This window comes from Strongylocentrotus purpuratus, unplaced genomic scaffold, assembly GCF_000002235.5.
Source record: "Strongylocentrotus purpuratus isolate Spur 01 unplaced genomic scaffold, Spur_5.0 spur5_scaffold_12, whole genome shotgun sequence".
Lineage (NCBI taxonomy): Eukaryota > Metazoa > Echinodermata > Echinoidea > Camarodonta > Strongylocentrotidae > Strongylocentrotus > Strongylocentrotus purpuratus.
This window is the reverse complement of record NW_022145597.1, coordinates 2,650,111-2,676,304: the sequence shown is the minus strand read 5'-3', so window position 1 is coordinate 2,676,304 and position 26,194 is coordinate 2,650,111. Positions and strand designations below refer to the sequence as shown.

Here is a 26,194-nt window from a genome sequence, read left to right as displayed (position 1 = left end):
ATGTATACTGCTGATACATTGTCCAGAGCAGTAGATCCCAAGGCTGAGTTGACTGCTGAAACTGATGAAGATATCAGAGTCTACGTAGATGCTATTATCAAGAGCATGCCAGTTACATCGAACAAACGAAATGACTTGTCGGAGAGACAAAGAAAGATGATCAACTGCAAGAGCTGCTAGTGCGCCGCAGTGGCTGCCTTGCTAAAGCCAGGGTAATAATCGGGGCAGCGCCAGGAGCTTCACAACGTGACGGACATGTGCGCTATATAAGAAGCCACCATTAGTATTATTATTATTATTATAATCAGAGATGGTTGGCCGGAAACGAAGCAGCAATGTCAAGTTCGAGTCAGGGAATACTGGAACATCAGGAGTGAACTCTCTGAAGCAGATGGCATCATCTTCAAAGGCAACAAAATAGTGGTTCCCGCTACTATGAGAAGGTTCATGCTAAACAAAATCCATGAAGGACACTTAGGCATCGAGAAGTGTAAGAAACGTGCTAGAGAAGTCATCTATTGGCCCAGAATCAACACAGACATCACTTAAATGGTCCAAAGTTGTACTTCATGCCTAATGTACAGACCAAAACAGCATGTTGAAAGTCTACATCCTCATGACGTGCCGAACCGCCCGTGGGAAAAAAGTTGCTGCTGATGTGTTCACGCTGAACAATAGAGAGTACATGGTCATCGTCGACTACTATTAACAGTTCATTGAAGTATGTACTATGACTTCTATTAGTATCAAGGCCGTGATCAACCACATGAAAGCAGTATTTGCTCGCCATGGAACGCCATGTGAACTGATGTCGGATAATGGTCCTCAATTTGCAAGCCAAGAGTTCCAGAGCTTTGCAAAAGAATGGGATTTTCACCATACTACATCGAGTCCATATTATCCGCAATCCAATGGTCTCGCAGAGAATGCTGAGAAGATTGTAAAAAAACTCATATTGAAGTCACAGCACAGTGGACAGGAAATCCACAGAGCTCTACAAGTCTATCGCAGTTCACCACTATCATGCGGAAAGTCTCCGGCAGAACTCCTCTACAATCGTCGACTTTGATCGAATCTCCCCATACTCGACAACCAACAGGTCAATACTCGATCAGTGAGGGGAAGAAAGGAGGATCATAAGGTGAAGCAAAAAGAGCGATTCGACAAACATGCTCGAGACTTGTCAAAGCTAAAGCCTGGAGATCATGTCATACACCAACACATGAAAACCAACACCTGGTCGAAACGTGGTATTGTCAGGTCTGTCCAGGATCGAAACAGATCATACCAGATCGAGACAGAAACAGGAGAGATACGTCGCAGGAACAGACGTCACCTCAGGCTAGTCCCACGTCAACAACAAGCCGAGTCTATTCCACTACCAACACAGGATGACTGCGAGCTAGATGACACTGCAGAAGCTACAGAGCAACCAGCATCTGAAGAAAGCTCAAATACGTTATCAACCAGAACCAGAAGCGGACGAGTTATTAAACCGCCAGATCGCTTGAACTTGTAAATAAATGAAAGCGAACAACAGAGAAAGATTTTCGCGTTTTGTAAATAGTTTATAGTTACAGAGTTCAACTTGGACTTTAAAACATAACTGCAGAATTGCATGAGCATGATATATATATTTGCATGTATAGTTTAAAAATATAACCGGATTTAATTAGTCACTTTGATTACAAAAATCAACAGATATCACTCAACCTCAACGGAGAATTCCAGTTTCGCGAATCGCAACCTTGAAAAATATGGACTGTCGCGTAATAAGTTATATATTTGAAAGCGACAGTACTCCAGCTTTAAGGGACAGAATAATGCCCTAGTACAGTCGAGAGTGTACATATAGTCCACCCTGTCTCTCTGTACAGTTTAAGAAGTTTTATATGTGTATATGTAAACCTCTTTTAAAGAAGGGAGGTGTAGTGATAGCTACATGTAGTTTAACAGAGTCTGCAAATACAGACTAGCATGTATAACTAAATATAGAATGACCTGCAACCCATGACTCATGCCAGGTCATGTTATGAAACAATGAGTACTTGTACAGGAGATGACTACAAAGATGTCTGACTGACATAGAGCCTCAATAAAGCTATACAACCTATTAGTACAATCAAAGCTCTCCAACTGGTCTTTTATAAGAACATAATAGACCGGTTTGGCCTTTTGTCCGAAAATATACTATCTAGATCCCGAATATTGGGACAGGGAGTTATGCGAGAGGTGAAGCGAAAAAGATGATAATACAATTTGTTGTGGTATGAATTTCATTTTGTTATAAATATACAATCAATAGAGTTATATTCGGACGCCATGCTGCCCGAATCATGATGATATCGCCATATTATCATATGGGGTTATTCATGAACCTAGCTGCCTCAAACTACGCCGTTTCTAAATTTCGCAAGCGAGTGAAGCGAGAGAATTTAAAGTCATTTTTTACTTTGTTTTTATGAAGTTGGCGTTATTCCAAAATATTTTTTCGATATCACTAAAATTCTTCGCGGCACCTCGGTTGAAAAATCGCTGTGCTTAATGATCAAAATTGTAAGGGGGCAGATAGACGAGGCCGGAAATGGATATACCCATTGCCCCCTTAAAGTGGGAAATGTTTGCACTTTAAAATAAAAAGGAAAGACATCCTCTCTCTGTCTCTTTTCTCGTATGTCTATTATCTTTCACTCCTATCCTCATTTATTTAGTTCCCTGTTGTACATTACATCAATGACGTAATAATAATAATAATATTTAACTTTTATATAGCGCTTAATACAAATGTACTATTACCCCGGTCATTGGATTCACCCCAAAACATTTTATATTTTATCCTCTGGAGGATAGTAGGATAGGAGTTTAATACCCCATTCACAGTGGTTTTGAAATTTGTAGCGGCGTTGTAGCGGAGCGGCGACACCGCCAAAACACCGCTACAAATGCATTCACAGTAGAAAAGTTATCCCGCTGCAGCAGCGGGATAAATATCATGTACCCATTCACGCTGCAGCGGGTGATTTTTATTACCTCCGTAACAAACACGTGTATGCATGGCTCATGACCCGCGAGTGACCCCGATATGACCGGAAATACTTCAGCGCGGGGTTTTCGATTGCTTGAAATTGCGCGCGCTAGCTGTACTTTACACACTCTTCCTCATGTAGCTAGCTCGATTTAGCTAAGGATCTATCTATACTTTTACGTATTGATAATCGTATTACAATGAGGCAAGCTTGCAAAAGGTAAACATGTCAAGTTGCTTTTTGTATCCTCAATCATATTACTTTTTAAAAAACTAGCATTTTTATTGCTTCCAGTCAAAATATTTTAATTTTTTGAAGTGTGAAATATTTTTATTTGGATAATTATAATATCTACATAATAATAAAATCAATTTGAATCCACTGGTTACTTTATTTCTATTTCACTTTATGTTCCCCATTGCTGGAGAAAAGAGGTCAGTGATAGGTAAGTAAACAAATCACACGTGTTTGTCGCGGTGTTATAGCGGAGAGCCTTCACACTGAGTAAACACCGCGACAGCAGCGGGACTGTCCCGCTGCTGTAGCTAGGCGAACCTAGCGATAGTTTGTCGCGGCGTTATCGCGAGGCGGTGTTATCCCGCGATAGTTTATAACGGGTCCGAGCCTTCACACTGAAGACAACACCGCGACAGCAGCGGGACAGTCCCGCTGCTGTCGCGGTGTTTGAGGCCACTGTGAATGGGGTATAAGAGTGAGTGGAGCTGCGTTAAAAATTGATCAAAAATTGGCCTGAAAAAATTATTTTGATTTCAAGTTACAAAAAATGAAACAAAGCTTAAATGTCTGGATACAAGGGTATTGGATCTTGAGAATGGAACTGGGTTTTTAGAAACAGAAATCAGTGAAACAAAATCAGAGGTTGAGAAAGTAAAAGCCACGAAAGCAGATTATGGATATGTAAATGAGCTGAGAAAGAATATCGTCGATCTATTATACACTATACTACTTTACACTAAACTCATTATAATTTGACAAATAATAGCTTTGAAATTATGTTCATTCTTTATGGGATGTCGTTTGCTTGGGCAGTATTGGTCCATATTGTGACGTCATTAAAACATTATGTTTATGTGCATTTTACTTTTACAATGCTTCATTAAGCTGAATCAACTCAATACTCGTTCATCTGCCTCCTTTTTATTTTTCATGAATTGAACTCTCTTTTTTTCTCGTTATCCTTTCCCTCTCCCTCTCTTCCACTTTTCACTCTTTATTTCTTCTTTCTTCTCAATTCACTGACAAACTGATTATCACCATTTTATAACTTACAATCTTTTTGTTTTCTTTTTCTTCATACTTTAAGTTATTACTGAATTTTTAATTCAACTGTTTTTAATGCATTTTTATATAATACAATGTGAGCAATGTACTTTAACTTATTACTGAATTTTTAAATCTACTGTTTTTAATGCATTTTTATATGATACATTGTAAGCCAATTATTGTTAGTCTTTGGACTTTTTATTTGGTATATTTGTAATAAAACCGAAATTGAAATCGTTATTTTTCTGGCGAATCTCTTGTATATCCCAGCTGCTATGTAGGTGGTTGTATTTGTATTTTTATAAATCAGTTGACCTAAAACTTGTACGGTGGCCATCTGTTAGCTTACCAGTTTCTAGTGATACATTAGTTGACATATTTGTGATTTTCTTTGAATTTCCCCTTTAATGCCAGGCTCTTCTTCAGGATTGACTCGCGATCAATGAAGCGTAGCAGCTTTAGGTGGATGTGTCTTGGTCCTGGGTTGCGCTGGTCACCAGCTTGAGCACGGGATATTCGTGGCGTGCGATGGGCGCGTTCCACTTCCACATTCTCCATATTCAAAGGAGATGCGAAAAACTGGCGAGCGTATTGTGCGTATCGTGGAATTTTCTTCACCTTCTGGTATGCCGTGAATGATGACGTTGTTTTGCTTACTTCTGTTTACTAGATCGACGATATTCTTTCTCAGCTCATTTACATATCCATAATCTGCTTTCGTGGCTTTTACTTTCTCAACCTCTGATTTTGTTTCACTGATTTCTAAAAACCCAGTTCCATTCTCAGGATCCGATTTCCTTGTACCTAGACATTTAAGCTTTGTTTCATTTTTTGTAACTTGAAATCAAAATAAATATTTTAGGCCAAGAAGATGTGATGGCATTTCGTTTACAAGCGACAGATTCCTTTATTTTTGTATTGCTGCATTTGTCATCAAAATAAAACCATGCGCGGTGTTAAGCGTGAGGCAATAGGGACTTTTAGATTTGCGTGGACTGATACGTGTGACGTCCATTCAAGGCACTTACATTAAAAGGACATCGATCGTAGCAATCCACGTTGTCGTTGTGCAAATCTAAAAGTCCTTAATATAGTATACATTTAGCCTGACGTTAGTGAAGTCAGAGAAAGAACTCAAGAGAAGATAACAATACAGGCACTGAAAATGTGTAAGATGTCATGGGACATCGTCTGCTTGTGCAAATCATGTCCATACTGTGATGTCAAACATCTCAGCAGCGTTCGGAGAGCACTTTAGGTGCTATGCCGGGGCTGTATTAAAGCGTTTTGTAATTTATAATAATCATTCCTTCATATGTTTCCAAGCATTGCATTTTGATAACCTTGTCGAATCAAAGTTTCAACTTTGCAATAATGAAAAAAAAGTTAGTTTTCAAAATCAATGAATATCTACTTTAACAAATGTTCGAATCCGCGGCGTATCAGGATGGCCCCAAATATGTCCCAGGACCCCTAAAAAACCCTTTGTCCGTCAGATCTGAAAAACTATTTCGCTTTGTTTACTATAAATTCTGTGTCTATATGAACATGTTTTTATTATCATGTATGAGATTTGTTTCAATAAATACTTTAAAAAAAAAGAAAACATTTTATCTTACAACAGATTATGATAAATAAAAATCACGATTTGTTATGTTTTCACCAGCGACCATTGCAATTACATAGCTCATCATATATTCTTCATGACTTTTCGATTGAAATTCTCCATGAGTTCTGCTAACAAATTCGAGAGTTTTCTGCTTCAAAATCCACACGAGTCGCAAATTAAACGCAAGAATAACGAAATAATTGTAGTGGTAAGTGTTGCGCATGCGTGCTGCACCTGCGTTGCCAAGAAGGTGACCTCATAAAGAAGACTCTCAAGCCCTCCTGGAGGGGGTTTAAGGGGGGGGGGGGCAAATCCATGTTGTAGGAGATATTGAACTTCGACCTATTTTAGAAATGTCGCTCTAGAAGGAATGAGATTGAAAATGATCGACAATGGTTCAGTTTGTGAAGTTCCGTTTTGTAAAAATTATTCTGGAGTGTGCAAATATCAGAGTGAATGAAGCCATTTAATATCCATCCATCGACTTCCGTCAATTCGCCTCAACAAAATTACATTTTATCGATTAAGATCAATTTCGTCGTAGCATATTATTATTTTTAAAATGTTTCATTCAAAATATCGAAGAGTTTCAACATGAACAAGCTTTTCCCATCAGAGTCTGATTACGTCTTCTTTCCTATATTGGCATGCATTCTTACCATGCTATTTTATAGACCTGATATTTTAAAAGGTATTCAGAAGTTTAGAGCTTAACTATTACATTAAAAAAATGTCGATGATAAAACCAATCGATTAGATGATAATATTTGGAGGGAGACATACTATAATATTGTATTGAATACTATCAAATAGATCTCTTATTAATGTACTGTCAATTCTATTATCTTCTTAACCTTCATCAATATTTTAGCCATCGCCTCCATCGCCTCCATCACCATCATCGTTAACTTATCTACATACATCACCATTCCACCCACATATCAGTCTAATTGAAAGAGCCCACTTCATCTAAATGATCTAAGTGTAGTGGAAAAGGCTCCACCTCAGCAATACAAATATGAGGAAAATTAATAAAATGCCAATGTGGAGAAATCCGACCTGCCATCGATCGCAGAAACCACTATCAAAAGAGAAGATTTTAAATTGCAGCGAGTAATGTTCAGGAATCAATCTCAAAAAGATCAGCAGTGAATAGAAGTAATATGTATGAAACGCATAATTCTAAACAAAACTCTCTCTTTCTTTTGTCTCTTTCTATCTAACCCATCTCTCTCACTCTCTCTCTCTCTCTAGCACACACACACACACACGCACACACACAAGTTCTCTGTCTCTTTATCTAATCTCTCACTTTCTCATTTTATTTCTTCTTTCTTTTCAAACTTCTCTCTCTCTCCTCCCTCTCTCTCTCTATCTCTGTATTTCTCTCTTCGCAAAGCTTAGCATGCTTAATTGATCAGCCTTGTCTCCTCAAAGAGGAATGAATAGCCAACAATTTCTCTAAAATCCTTGAAAATAGATATGACCTCGTGCAAACAAATTGGAGAGTCCCCTCCCTCCATAGAAAAATGTCAATATGGAGCGATGGATCGTATTTTTCCTATTGAAGCATTATCCTCCTCTCTCCTAATTCATTAGAACACTAGAAAATGTTGTTTTTATATTGATACATGCATCAATCTATTATGTATTTTCTTTTCTTTTCCGCTATATTTACTGCTGTACTTGGAAAACCTTTTAAACCCTATTCACTTTAAAAACGATATATGTTTTACAATTAATGTTTGAGGATGCAATTTGATACCATGTTTATCTTTATATGACTATCAATAATGGAATGAGCGTCAGTTCAAGATAAATGTCCGTGCGCCCGAGCTCTTGTAATATACATAGCATATATGGGCATTATATCTCTTTGAGATGCTCGGGAACTCCCAATTCTGTGTTCATACTAATTGGCCATTAAGTTTATCGTGACGTCATTAGTATGGCCTTGGAACTCAACATACGAAATGGCTTGTTATGAAGTCAGCATATTTATGAAAAATTGAGTATATCTCTGTACATATTGATCGTTTTCCTCCCAATTGTTGATATGTTGTAGCCAGTGGCGTACGCAGGATTTTTTCAAGGGGGGGGGGGGGGAAGTTAACATTTTGAAATCGGGCCGAAAATTTCGCAACGACTCAGCCAGCCGCTGAATAAGCGGGGGGGGGGGGGGGGGACATTATAATTGTTATGTTTTGGTCTCGAAATTTGAAAATTTGACATTTTTCTTCGTTGGGGGGGGGGGGGGGGGGTAAGGTCACCTTTTTTAGGTCAGCCATGGGCATGATTTTGTTGTTGTTGTTATAATTAATTTAAAAAAAAAACCAAGGGGGGGGGGTAGGGGGGTTTGCCTAACAAAAATACACACATAAAAATACCAAAGGGGGGGGGGGGGGTTCAATCCCCCCTCTCCCCCCCTCACCTTCGTACGCGCCTGGTTGTAGATCAGAAGGAAGGTTATATTAATTTTACTTTTTAGCTATGGACTTATGGTCCATTCTTTCTAATAAAAGTGAGACATGTCAACTTTCCGAAGTTTGCGTGTTTTCTCTACGGGAGGTGAATTTATCTGAAATATTCATTCTATATTCCAGTCTTGTTTGAGCAATATCTCGATTATTTTCGCTCAATTTTCTGCCAGCTTCGGATATGTTGTAGCTGAGAAAATGTTCTACACGAAAATGTGATTTGAGAATCCCATTTTCCGTTTACGTGTAATGTCTATGTAGAGCAGTGGCGTAATGAGCAAAAACATTTTTTTTTTTTTTTTTTTTTTTTTTTTTTTGGGGGGGGGGGGGGGGCTGGCAGACAAAAAATCCTCACCATCCCCAATCTTACATGCAGGCCCCACTGAACGTAGAGGTAGAGCGAAGTGTAAATTGGCGTGGGATCTAGGGGCAAAACCCCGGCAGGGGTCAAGGGTCAGAGTCCCCGGAAGCTCAGGGGGTATGGGCATTTAATTACAGTGAGATGAGCATATTTTGATACCTTATTCATAACACTGGCAGGTCACTAATTGGCGTGGGGTCCAGGCGGCTGAGCCCTCTGAAACTCAGTGATTTGAGGCATTTTATAACTGTCATTGAGCATTCAGGGGCCCGCTATAGGCCCCGCTATAGGCCGCTCAAGGGAGCGGACCCCCCGGAAACTCAAGCGGCTCGAGGACCGAACCCTGGGGCACGCCATGCCACGCCAATAGATTACTTATCAGATAAGTATGCAGGGCCTGACCTAGGGCCATTGGTTGGGTCCAGGGGGCAGATCCCCTGGAAGCTCAGGGGTTTTAGGCGTTTAATTACGGTCAGATGAGCATATTTTGATACACTATTTGTGACACTTGCAGGTCACTAATTTGCGTGGGGTCTAGGGAGCGTAGCCCCCGGAAACTCAGGGTTTTTAAACAATACATTACTATCAGATATGTATCCAGGGGCCTGACTTAGGACCATTGGCGGGGTCCAGGTGGCAGAGCTTTTGGAAGCTCAAAGGTTTTAGGCGTTTAATTACGGTCAGAAGAGCATATTTTGATACCTTATTTGTGACACTGGCAGGACAGTAATGGCTTGGGGTCCAGGGGGCGGAGCCCCCAGAAGCTCAGGAGTTTTAGGCATTTTATAACGGTCAGATAAACATTCAAGGGCCCGCCTTAGGGTCCCTGGTGGGGTGCAGGGGGCAGAGACACCGGAAGTTCAGGGGTTTTAGGCATTTACTCACGGTCAGATGAGCATATTTTTATAACATAATTTGTGACACTGGCATGTCACTAATAGGCGTGGGGTCCAGGGACCGTAGCCCCCGGAATCTCAGGGGTTTCAGGCATTTTATAACGGTCAAAAAAGCATTCAGGGGCCGCCTTAGGGCCATTGGTTGGGTCCAGGGGGCAGACCTCTGGAAGCTTAGGGGTTTTATAAGAGAAGAATGAAAGGTAGAGAGAGAGAGAGAGAGAGAGGGGGTGGTTGAAGTGAGAAGGAGTTACAGTTGATTGCGCATATCATTGCTAATAAAGCAGACATCATGTTCTGTGTATGTACATGTGGAACGATCGCTATGACTGTGTTTGTTATTAATCCCTAATCTGTTTTATTCTAAGTGAACAAAGTACATTTCGTCTAAAATCAAAGAGATATTTTGAATGTAACCTACTTCCATGATCCGATCACCACACAGCAACCTTTCTTATATTTGCAAAAAGTAACTTTAATACTTTTACCGAAATAAGAGACGAAATATTTGTTCTTCTTCCAATGTACTTGCTTGAGACTCTGTACCAGTAGTCGAATTTGTTTGAAATTTGCATGTCATCAAGTAGAAATTGGGTATTGGGTATTGGGTAGCTGATGAATAAAAAATGGAAGATATCTTTTGAACGGAATTTGTTACAAGTAAAAAAAAAACAAATTGAGAGAATTTAATTTTAAAGTGTTCTATAACTTATTGCCTGTGAAAAGAAATTTAGGTAAATGGAGAATGAGTGCAGATGCAAACTGCAATACTTGTCAGGTAGATGAAGATATGATACATGCTTTGGTGACGTGTTAATTAGATAAAATCTTTTGGGCATATTTTACCTGGTTGATTAAAACAGTTTTTCACAAGCATGTTGTCATCAATATTAATATTTTGATTAAAAATAGCGAACATAACGAAATAGATGATTTTATTACCATAGCTTTTGGGACAGTTTATAAATCGATTGTATTACGAAATTATGAGGGTGTTGATAATAGAAAATCCAGTTTGAGTTTTATTTATTTGCTTCTGAACTACGAAAGAGACTAGAAGTTAACAGGAAATGTACTATTAACCTTCGTTTAGACTTCCTAATGTATTTTCTGATTTTGTTTGATATTTTGATATGAATGTGAAATGAAAGTCCTCAGATTATGAATAAATGCTATTGACAGAAAAAAAAGCTTTTAAATATACAATGATCTATAGAAATAGACGTGAAATCATACCAAATGTAAAAAAAAAAAAATCCACTTTGAATAGTTCTATTCCACTAAAACGTCCGCTATGTCGTTATTGCAAAAATGAAAATTTGTGAAACCTGTATACTCTTTGTCGTACGACAAAGGACACACTTAGATAAATTTTCAAACACATATTAAGCAGTTTCTTTCTGACTGAAAATAATTTCACTAGATTGTTTTGTACGTATTTCTGAAAAAATTTCAACAAAAATCAATTTAAGGTGACTCTAACAAATATTCATACCGATGTCTTTGTCCACTGTTGCTTGCTTGAAGTAGACTCAGACCGAGTTAAAACCTGGTTTAACATTCGTGTCATGATAATTAAAGACGGGTATTATGATGTGTATATTTTATGTGGTGAAATGTTACTGTTCATTGAATTATCCTCTCGCAAGATATTTGTCTTTCTTTCTTTCTTTTTCTTTTTTACTCTTTTACATTCTCAGATGAGACTTGTCCGTCAGACTGGGATTACTTCCGACGATCTTGCTACAAACTTTTTATCAGCTCTGACGTCATAACATGGAACGAGGCAGAGGCCGAATGTCAAACCATAGAGAGCGCACATCTGATCAGTATTCATGATAAAGATGAGATGACGATGTTACATTACATGTTATCAACTCAGTGGGAGACTACAAAAACAAAAACTTATATAGGCAAGTCGGGGAATATTACAAGTTTGTTGAGCAGTGCCCATTTTTATACAAAACACTTTGTTACTATGACTTTATACTTGACTTACTTGACTTATGCCGTCCACGCAGGCCAGGGGCCTCGTGATGGCTTCTGTATGGTGATGGTATTCCAAGTCTTTCTGTCTGCAGCCAAACTTGATGCATCTGTCAGTCTTGATATGGATCTTGCTTTGCAGTCCTCTGAGATGCAGTCAAGCCATCTTTTGGGTGGAAGGCCTCTGGGTCGATTTCCTGCGACGTTTCCTTCAACAGCAATTTTGGGGTATCTTGTGGGTTTCATTCGTAGGACGTGACCAAAATATTTGAGTATTTTAGTCGAGACTTTGTCCATGACATCTTGTTCGAGGTTGAGGGATTCTTTGATGTGCGTGTTTCGGAGCTTGTCTAGTCTTGTCACCCCCATTATGCGACGGAGGCATGCCATTTCAAATACTTGAAGACTGTTGCTGTCACTTGAACTTGAGCCGTTTTCAGCTATCCCCCCCCCCCCCCCCAGGTACACAAAATCTTACACCTGTTTCAGTCTGTCGTTGGCTATGTCAATGTTAAAGTTGCACTTTCTTTTGCTGATAACTTGCACTTCTGTCTCGGCTATGTTTACCTTGAGTCCAAGGTCACAGCTTGCCTTGTAGAATTTGTCCACAAATGTCTGCAGTTCCTCTTTTTTCTCTGCTATTATGACGATGTCGTCTGCTAAACGTAGATTGTCTATGCAGGTTCCTTGGATTTTAGCTCCTATTTTGACTTCGTCCATTGCCATGATCATAACTAGCTCGAGGAGTATGTTGAAAAGTTGTGGGGAGATGGCTCACCCCTGCCTGACTCCAACGGTTGTCTTGAACCACTCTGTCAGCTCTCCATTTACTCTGACCGCACTCTGGGATCGTTCGTACAGTGCTTGTAGCAGTCGTATCAGCTTGCTAGGATAGCCAAAACATCCTACGCCTTCCACAGACCCTTCTGCCATACCGAATCAAAAGCCTTCTGAAAGTCGATATAGCAGCAGTACAGGCTTCTATTCTTTTCCAGGTATTTTTCAGATATTTGTCTGAGGGTGAATATTTGGTCCTTCGTAGCCCTGCCTCGTCTGCATCCTGCCTGGGATTCAGAGAGGATTTCTTCTGTTCTTTTGAGAGTTCTCCTTTGTAGGATTATGGTCATTACTTTTCCTGCATTGGACAGTAGACTGATACCTCTGTAGTTCCCCCAGTGTAGTGTATCTTTCTACTTGTATATTGGGGTTATTACTGCTCTTCTCCATTCCTCCGGGAAATTCTCAGATTCCCATATTTGGTTTATACAGAGATAGTGAAAAATGTATGTTCCTGTTTCTCCAGCTGCTTTGATTTCCTCGGAAGTGACTGTATCAAATCCTGGTGCCTTATCCTCACTGAGTTTTCGTATTGCACTTTTAATTTCTTCCTTCAGTAAGTTTCGCTCTGGGTTATCTGAAGAGCTCTTGGGTAGACTGTTTGCTACTGTGTCGTTTTTGGGGTCGTGTTCATTATATAGTTCGTCATAGTTTTCTTTCCATCTCTTCTTTACTTATGATTGATCTGTTAAAGTTCTTCCTGTCTTACTCTTAACTGATTGCTTTCTCTTTGATGCTGATTTGGTGATTTTCTTAATTGTTGCATAAACCTCTTTTTATTTAGCATCTTGATGTGCGTTTTCTACTCTACTGCAAAGGTCTTCCTCTTTATCTCTCTGTTCAAAAAGTTGTACCTTGGTTTCAGTGAAGGGTCATTTGTTTGGCTTGTTTGATTTTGCTGCGTTCTTCGCTGAGATCTAGCACTTCTTGTGAGATCCATGATTCCTGTGGTCTACTTTTTTTCATTCCCAGAACATCCTTTGCTGTGGTGTTAAATGCTTGCTCAATCTTTTCCCAGATGCTATCTATGTCTGGGTTGGTATCAGGGTAATCAAGCAGAGGTCTGAACTTCCCTCCAATTATGTCTCGGTAAGTTTTTGATGTAGTTTCATCTTACAGTTTTGACACATCATATCTCTTCATTTTGTTCTGTTTGGGTTTAGTTTTGAATCGTAGCTTGAAATTGTAGATAACCAGTTGGTGATCTGAGGCCACATCAGCACTTGGAAAAATTCTAGCGCATTGTACGCTTGATTTCCATTTGTTGTTCACCATGATGTAGTCTATCTTGTTTTTGGTCCTCCCATCTGGCGACTCCCATGTCCATTCACGACTTGCCTTCTTCTGCTTGAACATGGTATTTGCGATAGCTAGATTGTTGGCCATGCAAAAGTTCAAAAGCTTTTCTCCTCTGTTGTTGATTTCTATGATGTCCTACACTCTTAAAACTGAAATGTTAAATCACCATTTAAAAAGGCCGAGGAGTGACAACTCTTTCAAAATGGTAGATTAACACTTTGAACATGCTGGATCCAACCTTTATAGTGGTGGATCCAGCATGTTCAAAGTGTTAATCTACCATTTTGAAAGAGTTGTCACTCCTCGGCCCTTTTAAATGGTGATTTAACATTTCAGTTTTAAGAGTGTATGACGTTCTTCCATGTGTCCCAATCTCTCCCTACTTTTGCGTTTAGATCACCTTGCACTATCAATATGTCTTTGTTAGGAGTGTCGTCTATTGTTTGTTGGAGCTGGTCATAAAATGTGTCTATCATTTCCTCTCTGTCTGCCGTGTTTGGTGCATTCACCTGGATTATTGTTAAGGCTCCAGCCTGTGTTTGGAATCTGGCTGATATCAGTCTGGGGGATATGGTGTTATATCCCAGGAGTGCTTGTTGTGCTTGTTTGTTGAGGATCAGAGCAACCCCTCTCCTGTGTACATCTTCCTCGCTAGCACACAGTACTTTGTATCCTCCTTTAGTTAAATCTCCTGATTCTTTCCAGTGGGTCTCTGAGACTCCAATAACCTCCAACTTGAATGTCTAGTTTTCTATCTTGATTTATAGTACGCACATTCCATGTGCCAATACCTATAGTTTGTTTGCTGTTAGTAGAGCCGTTCTTTCTTTTGGGTTATCAACATGATCTCTTCCAACAGGATTTGGATATGATGCATCATCATGTACTGCAGTTTGCAGGCCCGTCGGTCGAAATGGCTGGTTAGTGTTATCAGGGGCTTTAAAGGTACTGTGTCCCATTTGCAGGCCAAAAAATGAAAAAGTTAAATTCCAACTGCATTTGAAAGATAATACTAATTTAGAACTTCCCTAAAAAAGGTGGGGCTTGAAAATGTCTTCAAGTGGGAAAATAACGACTATTATTTGTAAAATCGACTTTAGGGTTATAGAGCCCAAAAGTAATAGTCTTGATTTTCAGACAATTGTACCGAATGTTCATACGTTTTATGCTGCGTAAAGATTCAATCAGTTTAATCTTGGCCATCACAAGAAGTGGGTTATTGATGTAGGCAAATGCTCATGTACCCTTTACAACTCTTTTCATGTATGTTATTACCAAAGAAGAAAAAAGCCAGTCCGTCACTCAATAGTGTCTGACAGTGAAGTCTAGCAAGTAAACGGGTTTCCTTGTATAATTTGAATATGAGAACACTGCTAACGTTTAAATGTCACAGATAGGACATACATGACATATTCATAATTCCTGCAAAGTTCTACAGAATTTGAGGTTGGCTGCAAAAGGGACATAGTACCTTTAACTCTGGTGCTATTTAGGCTTTGCATCATTCATACAGTTTCGCTCATTTGGTTACACTAGGCGGATGAGACACTCCTCTCCTAGCCACCCTGGTCTGTCCGCCACCAACTGAACAAGTCAGATGGCTCACAACCCCTACCAGCTTGAAGGTAGACCAGGACGTTTACCTTGATCCTCACAAGTTGGTCCTTCCCTCACACTGCATGTGTGGAAGGGTCTCCCCCTTGTGCTCCATAATAAAATGGGAGGGTCAATATTATAGGGGATCGATGTTACTATGCCATGCCATAATCAATACCCATGTAATCTTGCGAAGATATAATCATATTTTCCTCTCCATTACTTCATGATGTAGGTCTAGGACATAGGAACCGAAGAGGAGTATTTGTATGGACAGACGGAACACCCATGTCATATACTGATTGGTATATTCCTACAAAGTAAGTGCTCAGTCTCCGTAAATCTTAAAAAGAATAATTAGACTAAGTCATGAATTCTGCTGCAGTGTCGAGAAACGCATTTGATTATTCAGCTATAAATAAAAACCCAAATTTAAAAATAATATAAAGTTCACCTCTTATTTCCTAGAAGTGCAATAGGATCATTTTCATAATGAAGTTTCTGTTCCTCATTTTTATGTTAATGCCATGTATAAATCATGAAAAGTTATATAAATGTTATCTGATATAACGATGCACCTGAAAAAAGCTAACATTCCCAGGCAAAGAAATGATGTTTCATAGAAAATGAAGTTGAACCCTTTTGAGTTTTGACCGTACACTAACGCACATTATCCAACACGCACCTCACATCCATAAACCCACACACACCCACACACACGCACACACACACACACACACCCAAACACACACCATCCCCACAAATTTCTCCATTGCAATATCAATCGAAAGATTATGTGTACCTTATAGTTATATTATTTTGAACAAGTTTACAAATGAATACTGCATACACAATTAACTTTCGCAGCCAGCCATCCTTCACTTAATAAATATGAAAGTTATTATATCATGATCGGTTACAGGAATTAGACAGAGTAATATTCGATATTGGTTATTATGATGTATTAGAGACCTTGCAGTGTGACGTCTAACAGTGAATTGGGAAGCAGATCCCTTCCATTGCTACTACAAACAAGTGAACAGCAGTTTCGAATTTATTGAATTCTTTCAATAAACTTGATAACTGGATTTGTCTACACGAATCGGTTTTATTTACCAAAGGCCCAAGGAGGGATTTAAACAACCCAATGGTGGAATGTCAGAAGCCTGTACAATGTTAGTCTTTGATCCAGCCACATCGACCGATCTCTCTACCGATCTCTGGCACGATGTTGCCTGTGCTTCTCCAGAAACGACACAGTTTATTTGCAAAACTCCAGCGACAGGTAAAGACCAGCATCCTGACATGATATCATTACCTACATATCTACAGTTCCTGACGAAGGATCGGACATAAAATGTAGTCTTGCAAAGAAAAAGAGAGTAAAAGAATGAAGATCTGAAAATGCACTAACATAAGGATCGATGTTGAGAGCTGAAAGCAGTGAATTATAATGTCTTTTGTATCAAGGCTCATGGATATTTAAACAAACCATTACTGTCAAATAGTAGCCCTCAACTTCCACAACAATAAATAAGCTTCAAGAAGGCGTTGCTTTGAAAATTTTACGATTGGGGTTCGGAGGGGGGGGGGGGTGGGATTCAGTTTTTGTAGTGTGCCGACAAGGTGTGACAAATAAATTGTTTCATGACAGTTCGCCAAGAAACGTTCTAACAAGCCCCCAAAAGGTCATAATTTATTGCCAATTTGTTGTCACGGTATAAAATCCAAAGTGGCCGACACTCGATTCTGAATGCCTAGAAAGATAATTTCCTACTACCTTCCAGTGTCATAAAATCTTCTACCCTTACAATCCTCTGCCATGCATACATATATTTAACTGTATATTTTAGCTTTAGTACTTTTTACTCATAAAAATCCTATTTAATTCAATTCGTATTTAAATATTTAGGTTCACCACGGGACTTATCCGTTCATCTCTACAAACCAGGTAAACATCAGGTTCAACTTTTGGCACCGCATGCTCTGAATGGCTATATTATGACAACGTCTAGTGTGGGGGAGGAAGGGGGTGGCAGAAGTATTATTAACTGATCTACTCGTCAAGACTGCCATACCTCTGCCTCTATCTGACCGTTTCATTTCGGCTCTGTTCGGTCTTTGTTTGTCTGAGTGTCTCTCCACCTCTCTCTCTCTCTCTCTCTGTCTGTCTCTCCATCCTATATTACTGTGTGACTATATGTGTGTATCAAACATTTTGTTTTCATGATTTAACTTCGTTAACTTCATGCACTTATGCCCTTGTCTGCAATGTTGATTTTCGAACAAATACCATTTCAATTTAATTCAATTTATTCACGGCTAACAAAAATAACAAACAACCAAATTTGCGTTTATGTCGTGGCTTTATTAACATTTTGAGATGGACGCTTATTTTGCACATTTTGATTTTCTGGGTGTCATAACAAAATAACCCAGATATATTGAATCATAAAAAATGCTTACAAATGCAATGCTAGGCCCCCCGCCTATGAAATCGAGTGATGCCTAGGCTAAACTTATATACATTAAGTCATTATATCAGCCCCCCGCCTATAAAATCGAGTGATGCCTAAAGTTATGCTAGGCCCCCCGCCTATGAAATCGAGTGATGCCTAGGCTAAACTTATATACATTAAGTCATTATATCAGCCCCCCCCCCGCCTATAAAATCGAGTGATGCCTAAAGTTATAGAATATAGATGTATATATATACCAGCCTCTCCGCCTGTAAGATCGGATGATGCCTAAGATTAAAGCGTGACACTCTGAGTTTGAAAATGTGTAGGTACAACTAGGTCCCCCCGCATTCAAATCGAATGGGGGCCGGAAAACTAAGAATTGACATGCGAACAAATTCGACTGAATATACATTGGCAACCCCCTCGCATGTAAAAATTGAGTGGAGTCGAAAATTATCGGATGACAATTATTGATCAATAAACTTATCAGTACCATGTGATTAGTGATTTGGAGGCATAATTTGACAAATTACCGCCAAACGAGAATATATTTATATATGATCGGCCGCCAAATCACAACGTTGTCATCACATTACAATAAGTTGAGGGACATCTCCATAGAGGCCAAGCGTATTCAAAACGCACCACAAAAGGGCGCACAATCAGGTATGGGCTTTTACACACACTGTCCATTTTACGAGCTCATATCTCCCCGAATATATCTTGATGTACAAAAGAACCCGATTTTATGAAAATTCAGGTATAAGACTTGCTGTAGATGCCAAATTTGTCTACTTTTGTGAAAATTTTACATAGGTACCTTTCGAGTTGAAAAATAGCTTACAGGGCACTTTCTAGGGCAATTAGCCTGCCACAACACGCGTTTTCACATTGACGCGAGGTGGAATATTTCCAACCGGATTTCCAACTTTGGCGGGGCGTTTCACTGTCGACACGTTGTTCATTCACAAAAAACCTACATATGTAGTTGCAACAGATCCTTATGCATATTCATGAGAAATTTCGTGGCAATTTGCAAAAATTCGCCATAGGTACCTTGTCAATATTCATAAACCTTGTCAATCCGACTAGCTAGCAAGGCCATTTTGCCCATGCCATAGGTGTACACACAATAGCATGCGCGTGCAACAATTGTAATACGCGATGCTGATTGGATAACTATCGTTAGAGTATGATGTCGCATAAGGTTAGCGCGGGATCACTTCATAAATATTCATTCCTTATGACCTCCCAACGGCTCTCAACGACTGGCGCGCGCGTATGCAATGTGCACACTACGCGTTAATTGGTTTAATCTGTTTTACATTGCGCGTATGCGAATAAGGTCAACTCGTGATAGTTATATGAATATTCATTAATCAGTACCACCAATGGGCTCTGATTGGCTGTATGTAAATGAAAACAATACGTCATACCTCATTAGGTTTTGTCCCCTGACGCGTATTAACTTGTTGTAATGAACGATTTCTGTGCCCTAAGGGAATATCTATGCTTAACTATTTACACTTTGGTGGAATTAACATTTCAATTGGCCAAATTAACCAATGTACATGTACAGGCACGTACTTTTTCGCCCTTAGCTAATTTATAACCCTCTAACAGACTACAGAGTATCATAATAAACTTTTCTCTACAACACCGGCACATCATTATGCCTAATTCATTCCCCTCAAAGAAGTGACTAAACCGTTAATGCCCATTTCGAAATGAAGCATTTACTGGTCATTTACCAATGTCCACCTAAACCTGCCCCATATAACCATTATTTACTCTCCACAACTTTGTTACTCCCAAAATAAGGCACTCTTATCCCAACAACAAAAACATGATCTTGCGGTGCCGGACTCAAACTTTTTTGCGCCCAATAAACAAAATCACGTGAAAATCACGTCAATATCAAGGTATCGACTTGAGGACAGTTACGTTCTTCAAACACCTGACATTTACGTAAATGTGTTAATACGTTTATTGCACTAGGTAACTTAAAACACACGTACACTAAATCACGCAATTGTCACTGCAATATCACCATTATAATAACGTGATTATCCCTACCTTGGAGAATGTTTTACACTCCGTAAATTTTTCTTCTTGTCCATTCAAAATGAAAGCCATAACTAGAATGAAAGCCCCTTCGTGCTATTTTTAATTTGCTGGCGGTATTTTCCGCGCTTGCTTGATAAGCGTACATACGCTTGTACATTTCCTTTCAATGTAATACAAAGTATTACATTTCCTAGCGCGTGAATTTCCCTCAAAAATGTAAACAACCTCTTGACCTACATTTTGTCAGCCTGTCAATAAACCATTTTAAATCGTTGTCTACTCTTTAAATTTTATTAGTCTCTCTTTACTATATACTTTCCTTATTCCTTCAACCTTCATAAAATCTCTAATACATCCTTCATTCTCTAAACCGTTCCCAGAAGAAGAAAAAGTGTTCCTTACCTTTTCTGAGTTTCTAGATCCAATGGAGTCTTGTGGGCCAGGACTATTCCATTGTACCTCAGGGGAGTGCATACATGATGTGTTCCTATGTGATGCTGCCGTCGATTGCCAGGACTCAAGCGACGAAACCGATTGCAACAAAGGTATGTATCACTTAAAAAACGCCTGATGATGTGACGTTCATTGCACATGTGTTTTTTTAGTGGAAGGATTGTGAGAATAATTGGACTGTTTTTTTATACCTGAGCTTCAACCTTCTGTCGTATTGTAGAATACAAGGGGAAAGTCGTATTTCAAAAGTTTAGGTTTTTTCAAACGCCCATTTAATATTCCGAGGACATAAATCTCATATAGAAAGGGTTCATTACGACGAAAATGAAATAAGGTTATTCTTAATATTAAGGAAAATTTGGAAATATTAAAGGGTTGAAAGTGACTTGTAGCCGAATCAAAATCCTCACCCACCTATTTTTTTCTTCATGAGAATCAATATAATATTTTTTTTTCCTCGTTCATTTACACTAGGTTGCGATGAGAACCAATTCGAGTGCAACGATGAGTCGTGTATATCGGTGTCGTTTGTGTGCGATACCATTCCTGATTGCAAGGACAATTCAGATGAAAATAATTGTGGTAAGTTCAGTCTCATGAAACCTGCCATATCATTACAAAAAATATTTACCATTTCTTACGTTCAATAACAATGATAATATTTTTAGACTTCTCAAAGGCGTTCGATACTATTGACCATAAAATTCTTCTTAGTAAACTGTCTCACTACGGTGTCAGAGGGAAGCCCCTTGAGTGGTTAAGTAGATACCTTTCAGACAGAACTCAATACACCTCTGTAAACAATTTCCAGTCATCAATTAAAAATATTACCTGTAGGGTGCCTCAAGGCTCTCTTCTTGGCCCTTTCTTTTCATACTATATATAAACGATTTCAAACGGTCATCTAATATTTTATCTTTCATATTATTTGCTGATGACTCTAATATTTTTCTCTAATGTCATGACCCCCCAAAGTCCCCTAAATACAATTAACTCGGAATTAGTTTTGGTTCAAAGTTGGATAAAAGCCAACAAACTATCATTGAATATTAAAAAGACACATCATATGATTTTTAGCAACACTATTGATCATCTTCCTGGTCCTATTCAAATAAATGGTATCGAACTAGAATGTGTTCAAAGTACAAAATTCCTTAGAATTTATGTTGATCGCAAATTGACATGGAAAGTGCACATTAATTATTTATGTAAATTATTATCAAGAAACATTGGTGTCATAAATCATGTTAAAAATACATTTCCTTTACCGGTTTTATCATCACTGTACACAACCCTTATTTTGCCTTACCTCAATTATGGGATTTTAGCATGGGGAAATCCTTCTAAGACCCTAACTGACCGAATATTAATTTTACAGAAGCGTGCATTAAGAATAATTCATAATGTCTACTTTCGTTCCCACACTAACCACTTATTTTTACAAGACAAAATTCTTAAAATTAAAGACTCGTATTCTTGGTACCTCGGTATCTTTATGTTCCAGCTGATTAATAACGTGTTATCTCTCCCGATTTCCTCCATTTTCCAAAAAAATAACGAGATACATTCATACCCCACAAGACAGTCGAATCACTTCCACACTCCTCGAATGAGAACAGCTTTCGCACAAAAGACAATTATTTACACCGGTCCAGTATATTGGAATAACATAGATCCATCTCTTAAACAAAATATTAGTTTATCCATTTTTAAAAAAAAAGTTAAAGACTAAACTTTTAGACGCATATAGATGTACATGATAGAATCTCGGGTTGTTTGACTCTCGACTCAATCTCTTTCTCAATCTCCCTTTTCTAGAGCTTTTTTTTTGTCTTCTCCTTTTTTCCTCCATTCATTTTTTTTTTCTTTTCTTTTTCTTCCTCATTTTTTTTCTACTTTTTTTTCCTTCTTCCTAGCTACATATTGTCTATTTATTGATCTATAAGCATACGTTGTTCATGTTTTATTGTAAAATTTGCATCTGAGGAACTAACACTTCAACAAGCTCTGCTTCAAGTTAGTTCCTCTTTTCTCGTGTTATTTGCACTATATTTATCGTTTCATTACATATTTGTTGTGATATAATTATTTTTGTATTATGTTTTGCATGAGAAATAAAAATCAATCAATTAGAATAACAACAACGTTAACAACAACATCAACAACAATAATGATAACAACAATAATAATATTAATAAAAATAAAAACGATGATGATGCCAATGTAAGCTTATTGATATCTGTTATGGTCATATTTTTTTTTGTCTACAGAGCGAGTTCATGGGGGCGTTTCATGAAACAATTAGTCGGTGGTTTTCACCGACTAATATTATGTTCACCGACAATTCTGTTGTCACCGACTATTTTCCAGGCCTGTAATTGTTCAAATTTAGTCAGCGCTGACTAAATTGTTGGTGAACATGATATTAGTCGGTGAAAACCACCGACTGATTGTTTCATGAAACGCCCCCCCCCAGGTATTTCTAAAGTGTTGCATTATATAAACCCCTGTTAATATATATATATATATATATATATATATATATAGAGAGAGAGAGAGAGAGAGAAGCATCGTCATTTAATCATAATGATGTTGATTTTAAACAGTATTGTTAGGTTTAGTTTTTAAATTTACTTTTCTTTCTCGTGTTGTTGTTGTTTTTGTTGTTTATTTGTTTGTATTTTGGTTTAACGTTTAGTTTTATTTCTTTATTTTTGTTGCCTATTTTTGAGCGAAAGTCTTTAAATTTGCTTCTATTATTAAATGATTATTCTTAGTTCCCCTTAAAATCATGATTTGATATAGAGCCTAGCAATTCATTTTCTAAAATTTTGATATTTAATCATATTGTATATGTATACTTAATCTAGGCCAACAGGGCCATTGGAGGAAGCAGTTCTGTAACTGACAATTCTACGCTGTAAAACGAAAAAGAAGAAAAAAGAATGAATAACTAATTCATTAAATAAGTTCTTGGGTGACTAAGTTAACACAACTAATATGCAGAAACACCTACAAATCAAACTAGTAGCATGAAAAATGATTACCTGATCACGATATTGAATCTTACCTCGTACAGTATATTCTCGATGCTCGGAGTCTGAGTTTACATGTGACAACGGACAATGCATATATATCTTCAAGAGGTGTGACTTTGTTCCACACTGCCACGACTCTTCAGATGAAGTTGATTGTGGTAAGAAACATTTTCATTTTTCTTTTTTGTTTCATTTCCCCGGTCTATTTCTCAAATAAATCTGTTTTAATTTTCTAACAAGTTTGTCGTATATTTGTTGTAAACGTATTTAGATAATTCGTCCTTGTTTTCACGAAGTGACGGTAGTAAGGAAAATCGTAACGCAAAGTGAATGCAATTTATTTTCACTACCGTCACTTCGTGAAAACAGCGACGAATTATGAAGTATTCGAATGACAGTTTCTCCCTCCTTTCTCTCACCCTCTGGCGCGCGCTCTCTCTCCTTCATTCCCTCACTCTTTCTCTCCCTCGCTCCCTCTATCTATCTATGTATGTCTGTCTGTCCGTCTCTCTCTCTCACTTTCTTCTTTTCCAACCCACTCCCTTTCTACCGTCGCTACAGACTCCACTCCTTGTTTTAGTTGTTTATCCGCTTATAGGATTCAAGTATTGAAACTTTTTAAAATGAAAATCAAATTATTTTTTCGTTTTACCTTAGTTCTTGAGCTATCTTCGTCAGCGTTCCAGTGTTTTGATGGGTCTTTGTTTCCTAACAAAGTTAGATGTGATGGCATGCTGGACTGTATCAGCATGAATAGTGAGGACGAAGACCCGTGTGGTAATATGAAAGAATATTTATTTGATAAAGGGTAATCTTTTAACTTTATGGCTATTTTTTTCTTTCTATTTGATTTTTTAGAATTTTATTTCATTTGTTAACAGATTTCTAAGGAAATTTAACAACCTAAAGGGTGCCAGTAGTCATGAAAGTTGCCTTTTCAAATGCTCTCTTGGGATGAAGAATACTATGACAACGCATGATTCTTTAGCAAAATACTGGTGTCGGGGTTTGTGATGAGCTTCCTCTTTAGTAAATATATAGGCCTACCTTTTTTTTCGAAAAGTGTTCGTGATACCATTGTTTCAAAATCACTCAATTTTTAGATTTTATTTATATACTTCTTTCAATTATCCCAGATTACAGGGTTAATCCAAATTTTGTCTGTAACTCGGACACTGAACTGGAGTGTGATAACGGCGCATGCGCACCACTGGATACAATCTGCATGTACGAACTCAATGAAGTTGGGTTACTTAATGGCTGCCGTGACGTCACAAATCTCAAAGAGTGTGGTAAGAAATACGATTTTCATTTTATAATTAAATACGAAGTTTCCCAAATTAACTTAAAGTTCATAACGATAATTGTGATGTTGATGTAAGTGAACGAGGTATTTCGAACAGCTTATAACTTTCCGAAACGGTCTGAATCTCTCTTGTGTATAATTCGATGTAATCTAAGTATCTAAATATGAAGTGATATTTTATCGTTATGTCTATCATGTGAATTCCTTGTATTCCTGGATTATTTGGCAATAAGAGAATAATGGTGCAAAATATAACGATTGTCAAGTGTTATGCCAGTGTACTTATCCAACCATGTAGCAGATGTTCGGACAAAACTCTTTTCTGATTTTAAGATGCTCATATGGCTCCGGTTGTCTCATTTTTTGCACGCTGGAACATTGCCAGCACAAACCACTGACCTCTACCTCCTGGACGGATCATCGCCCATTCCCATTTACTATACGTTACGTACTAAACGGCTGTATTGTCTGACCTTTCATGAATATTCATGTTTTTGCTTACCTCGGGAAAATGTTTGCTTTTACTAAATTGAAAAATTACGATGGGAGGGGGGGGGGGGGGGGTTGGATGAAATTGACATAGTGAACCAAGTAGAAGTGCTCTTTGATAATTAATGCTTCTTATCCTTTGTGTGCTTGACCCATAATCTTCAAATCGCTTGGCATACTTACTCCAAAGTTCGACTTGTTTCACAGGTGTATTATATAGGCAATGACGAGCTTGCAACCTATTTTGATCAAATTACGGTGGGTGAACTTTCAAAAGTAAATGGGACATGAGGATTCAAATGAAAGAGCTAGTGATAACGTACGTCGGGGTGGATGTGCTTTTCGTTTAAACAAAAAAAAAAGAGAATTTTTAACGATTTTTTTTTTTTTTTTTTTTTTTTTTTTGGGGGGGGGGGGGGGGGGGGGGGGGTAACATTCCATAGGCTAACATGTTAGGCTGCTGACTCTGACGATAGGGGGCGTTGTGAAATGAGACTAAACGGAGCAATATGCATATAGTTCTAGGAATATCTTTCTCTGTAGCGAAATGTTCAAAGTATCGAACTAAACGAGAATATTAGTATTTGCAGGTATACTTTCTTTTAATATAATTGAATGTATACTGTTATATTTCCATTCCAGAGACTCACACATGTCCATCTTGGACATTGAAGTGTCCAGACTCGTACTGTATTCCTCTACGGTATCGATGCGATGGAAAGATGGACTGCCCTACAGGAGAAGATGAACAAGATTGTGGTATGGCCTGATGGTCCTGTTTTATCATTATCAATATCATTACTATTCTTCTTCTTCTCATTATTACTATTTTAATTATTATTATCTTAACTATTATCATTATTATTAACATTATTATCATTACTATTATTATCATCATTATTGTTATCATTATTATCTTTAACATTATTGTTATCATCATCGTTAATATTATCATCATTATCAATATTGTTATCATTATTATTATTAATATAATTATCATTATTATTATGA

The 26,194-nt window shown here is 38.0% G+C and overlaps 3 protein-coding genes across 3 annotated transcripts; 2 read left to right on the top strand and 1 right to left on the bottom strand.

Moving 5' to 3' along the window:
- LOC115922824 lies at positions 1-1,519 on the top strand. The gene is made up of 3 exons (XM_030982529.1): positions 1-107; positions 745-940; positions 1,100-1,519. Exons 1-3 carry the CDS (start codon positions 1-3, stop codon positions 1,517-1,519), a joined length of 723 nt encoding a protein of 240 aa, XP_030838389.1.
- A 10,135-nt stretch (positions 1,520-11,654) lies between these two features.
- On the bottom strand, positions 11,655-12,005 carry LOC105444902. The gene has a single exon (XM_030982528.1). The coding sequence runs from the start codon at positions 12,003-12,005 to the stop codon at positions 11,655-11,657; it is 351 nt and encodes a 116-aa protein (XP_030838388.1).
- A 4,536-nt stretch (positions 12,006-16,541) lies between these two features.
- On the top strand, positions 16,542-23,258 carry LOC115922823 (low-density lipoprotein receptor-like). The gene is made up of 4 exons (XM_030982526.1): positions 16,542-16,653; positions 20,278-20,442; positions 20,825-20,932; positions 23,221-23,258. Exons 1-4 carry the CDS (start codon positions 16,542-16,544, stop codon positions 23,256-23,258), a joined length of 423 nt encoding a protein of 140 aa, XP_030838386.1.
- The last annotated feature ends 2,936 nt before the right edge of the window (positions 23,259-26,194 follow it).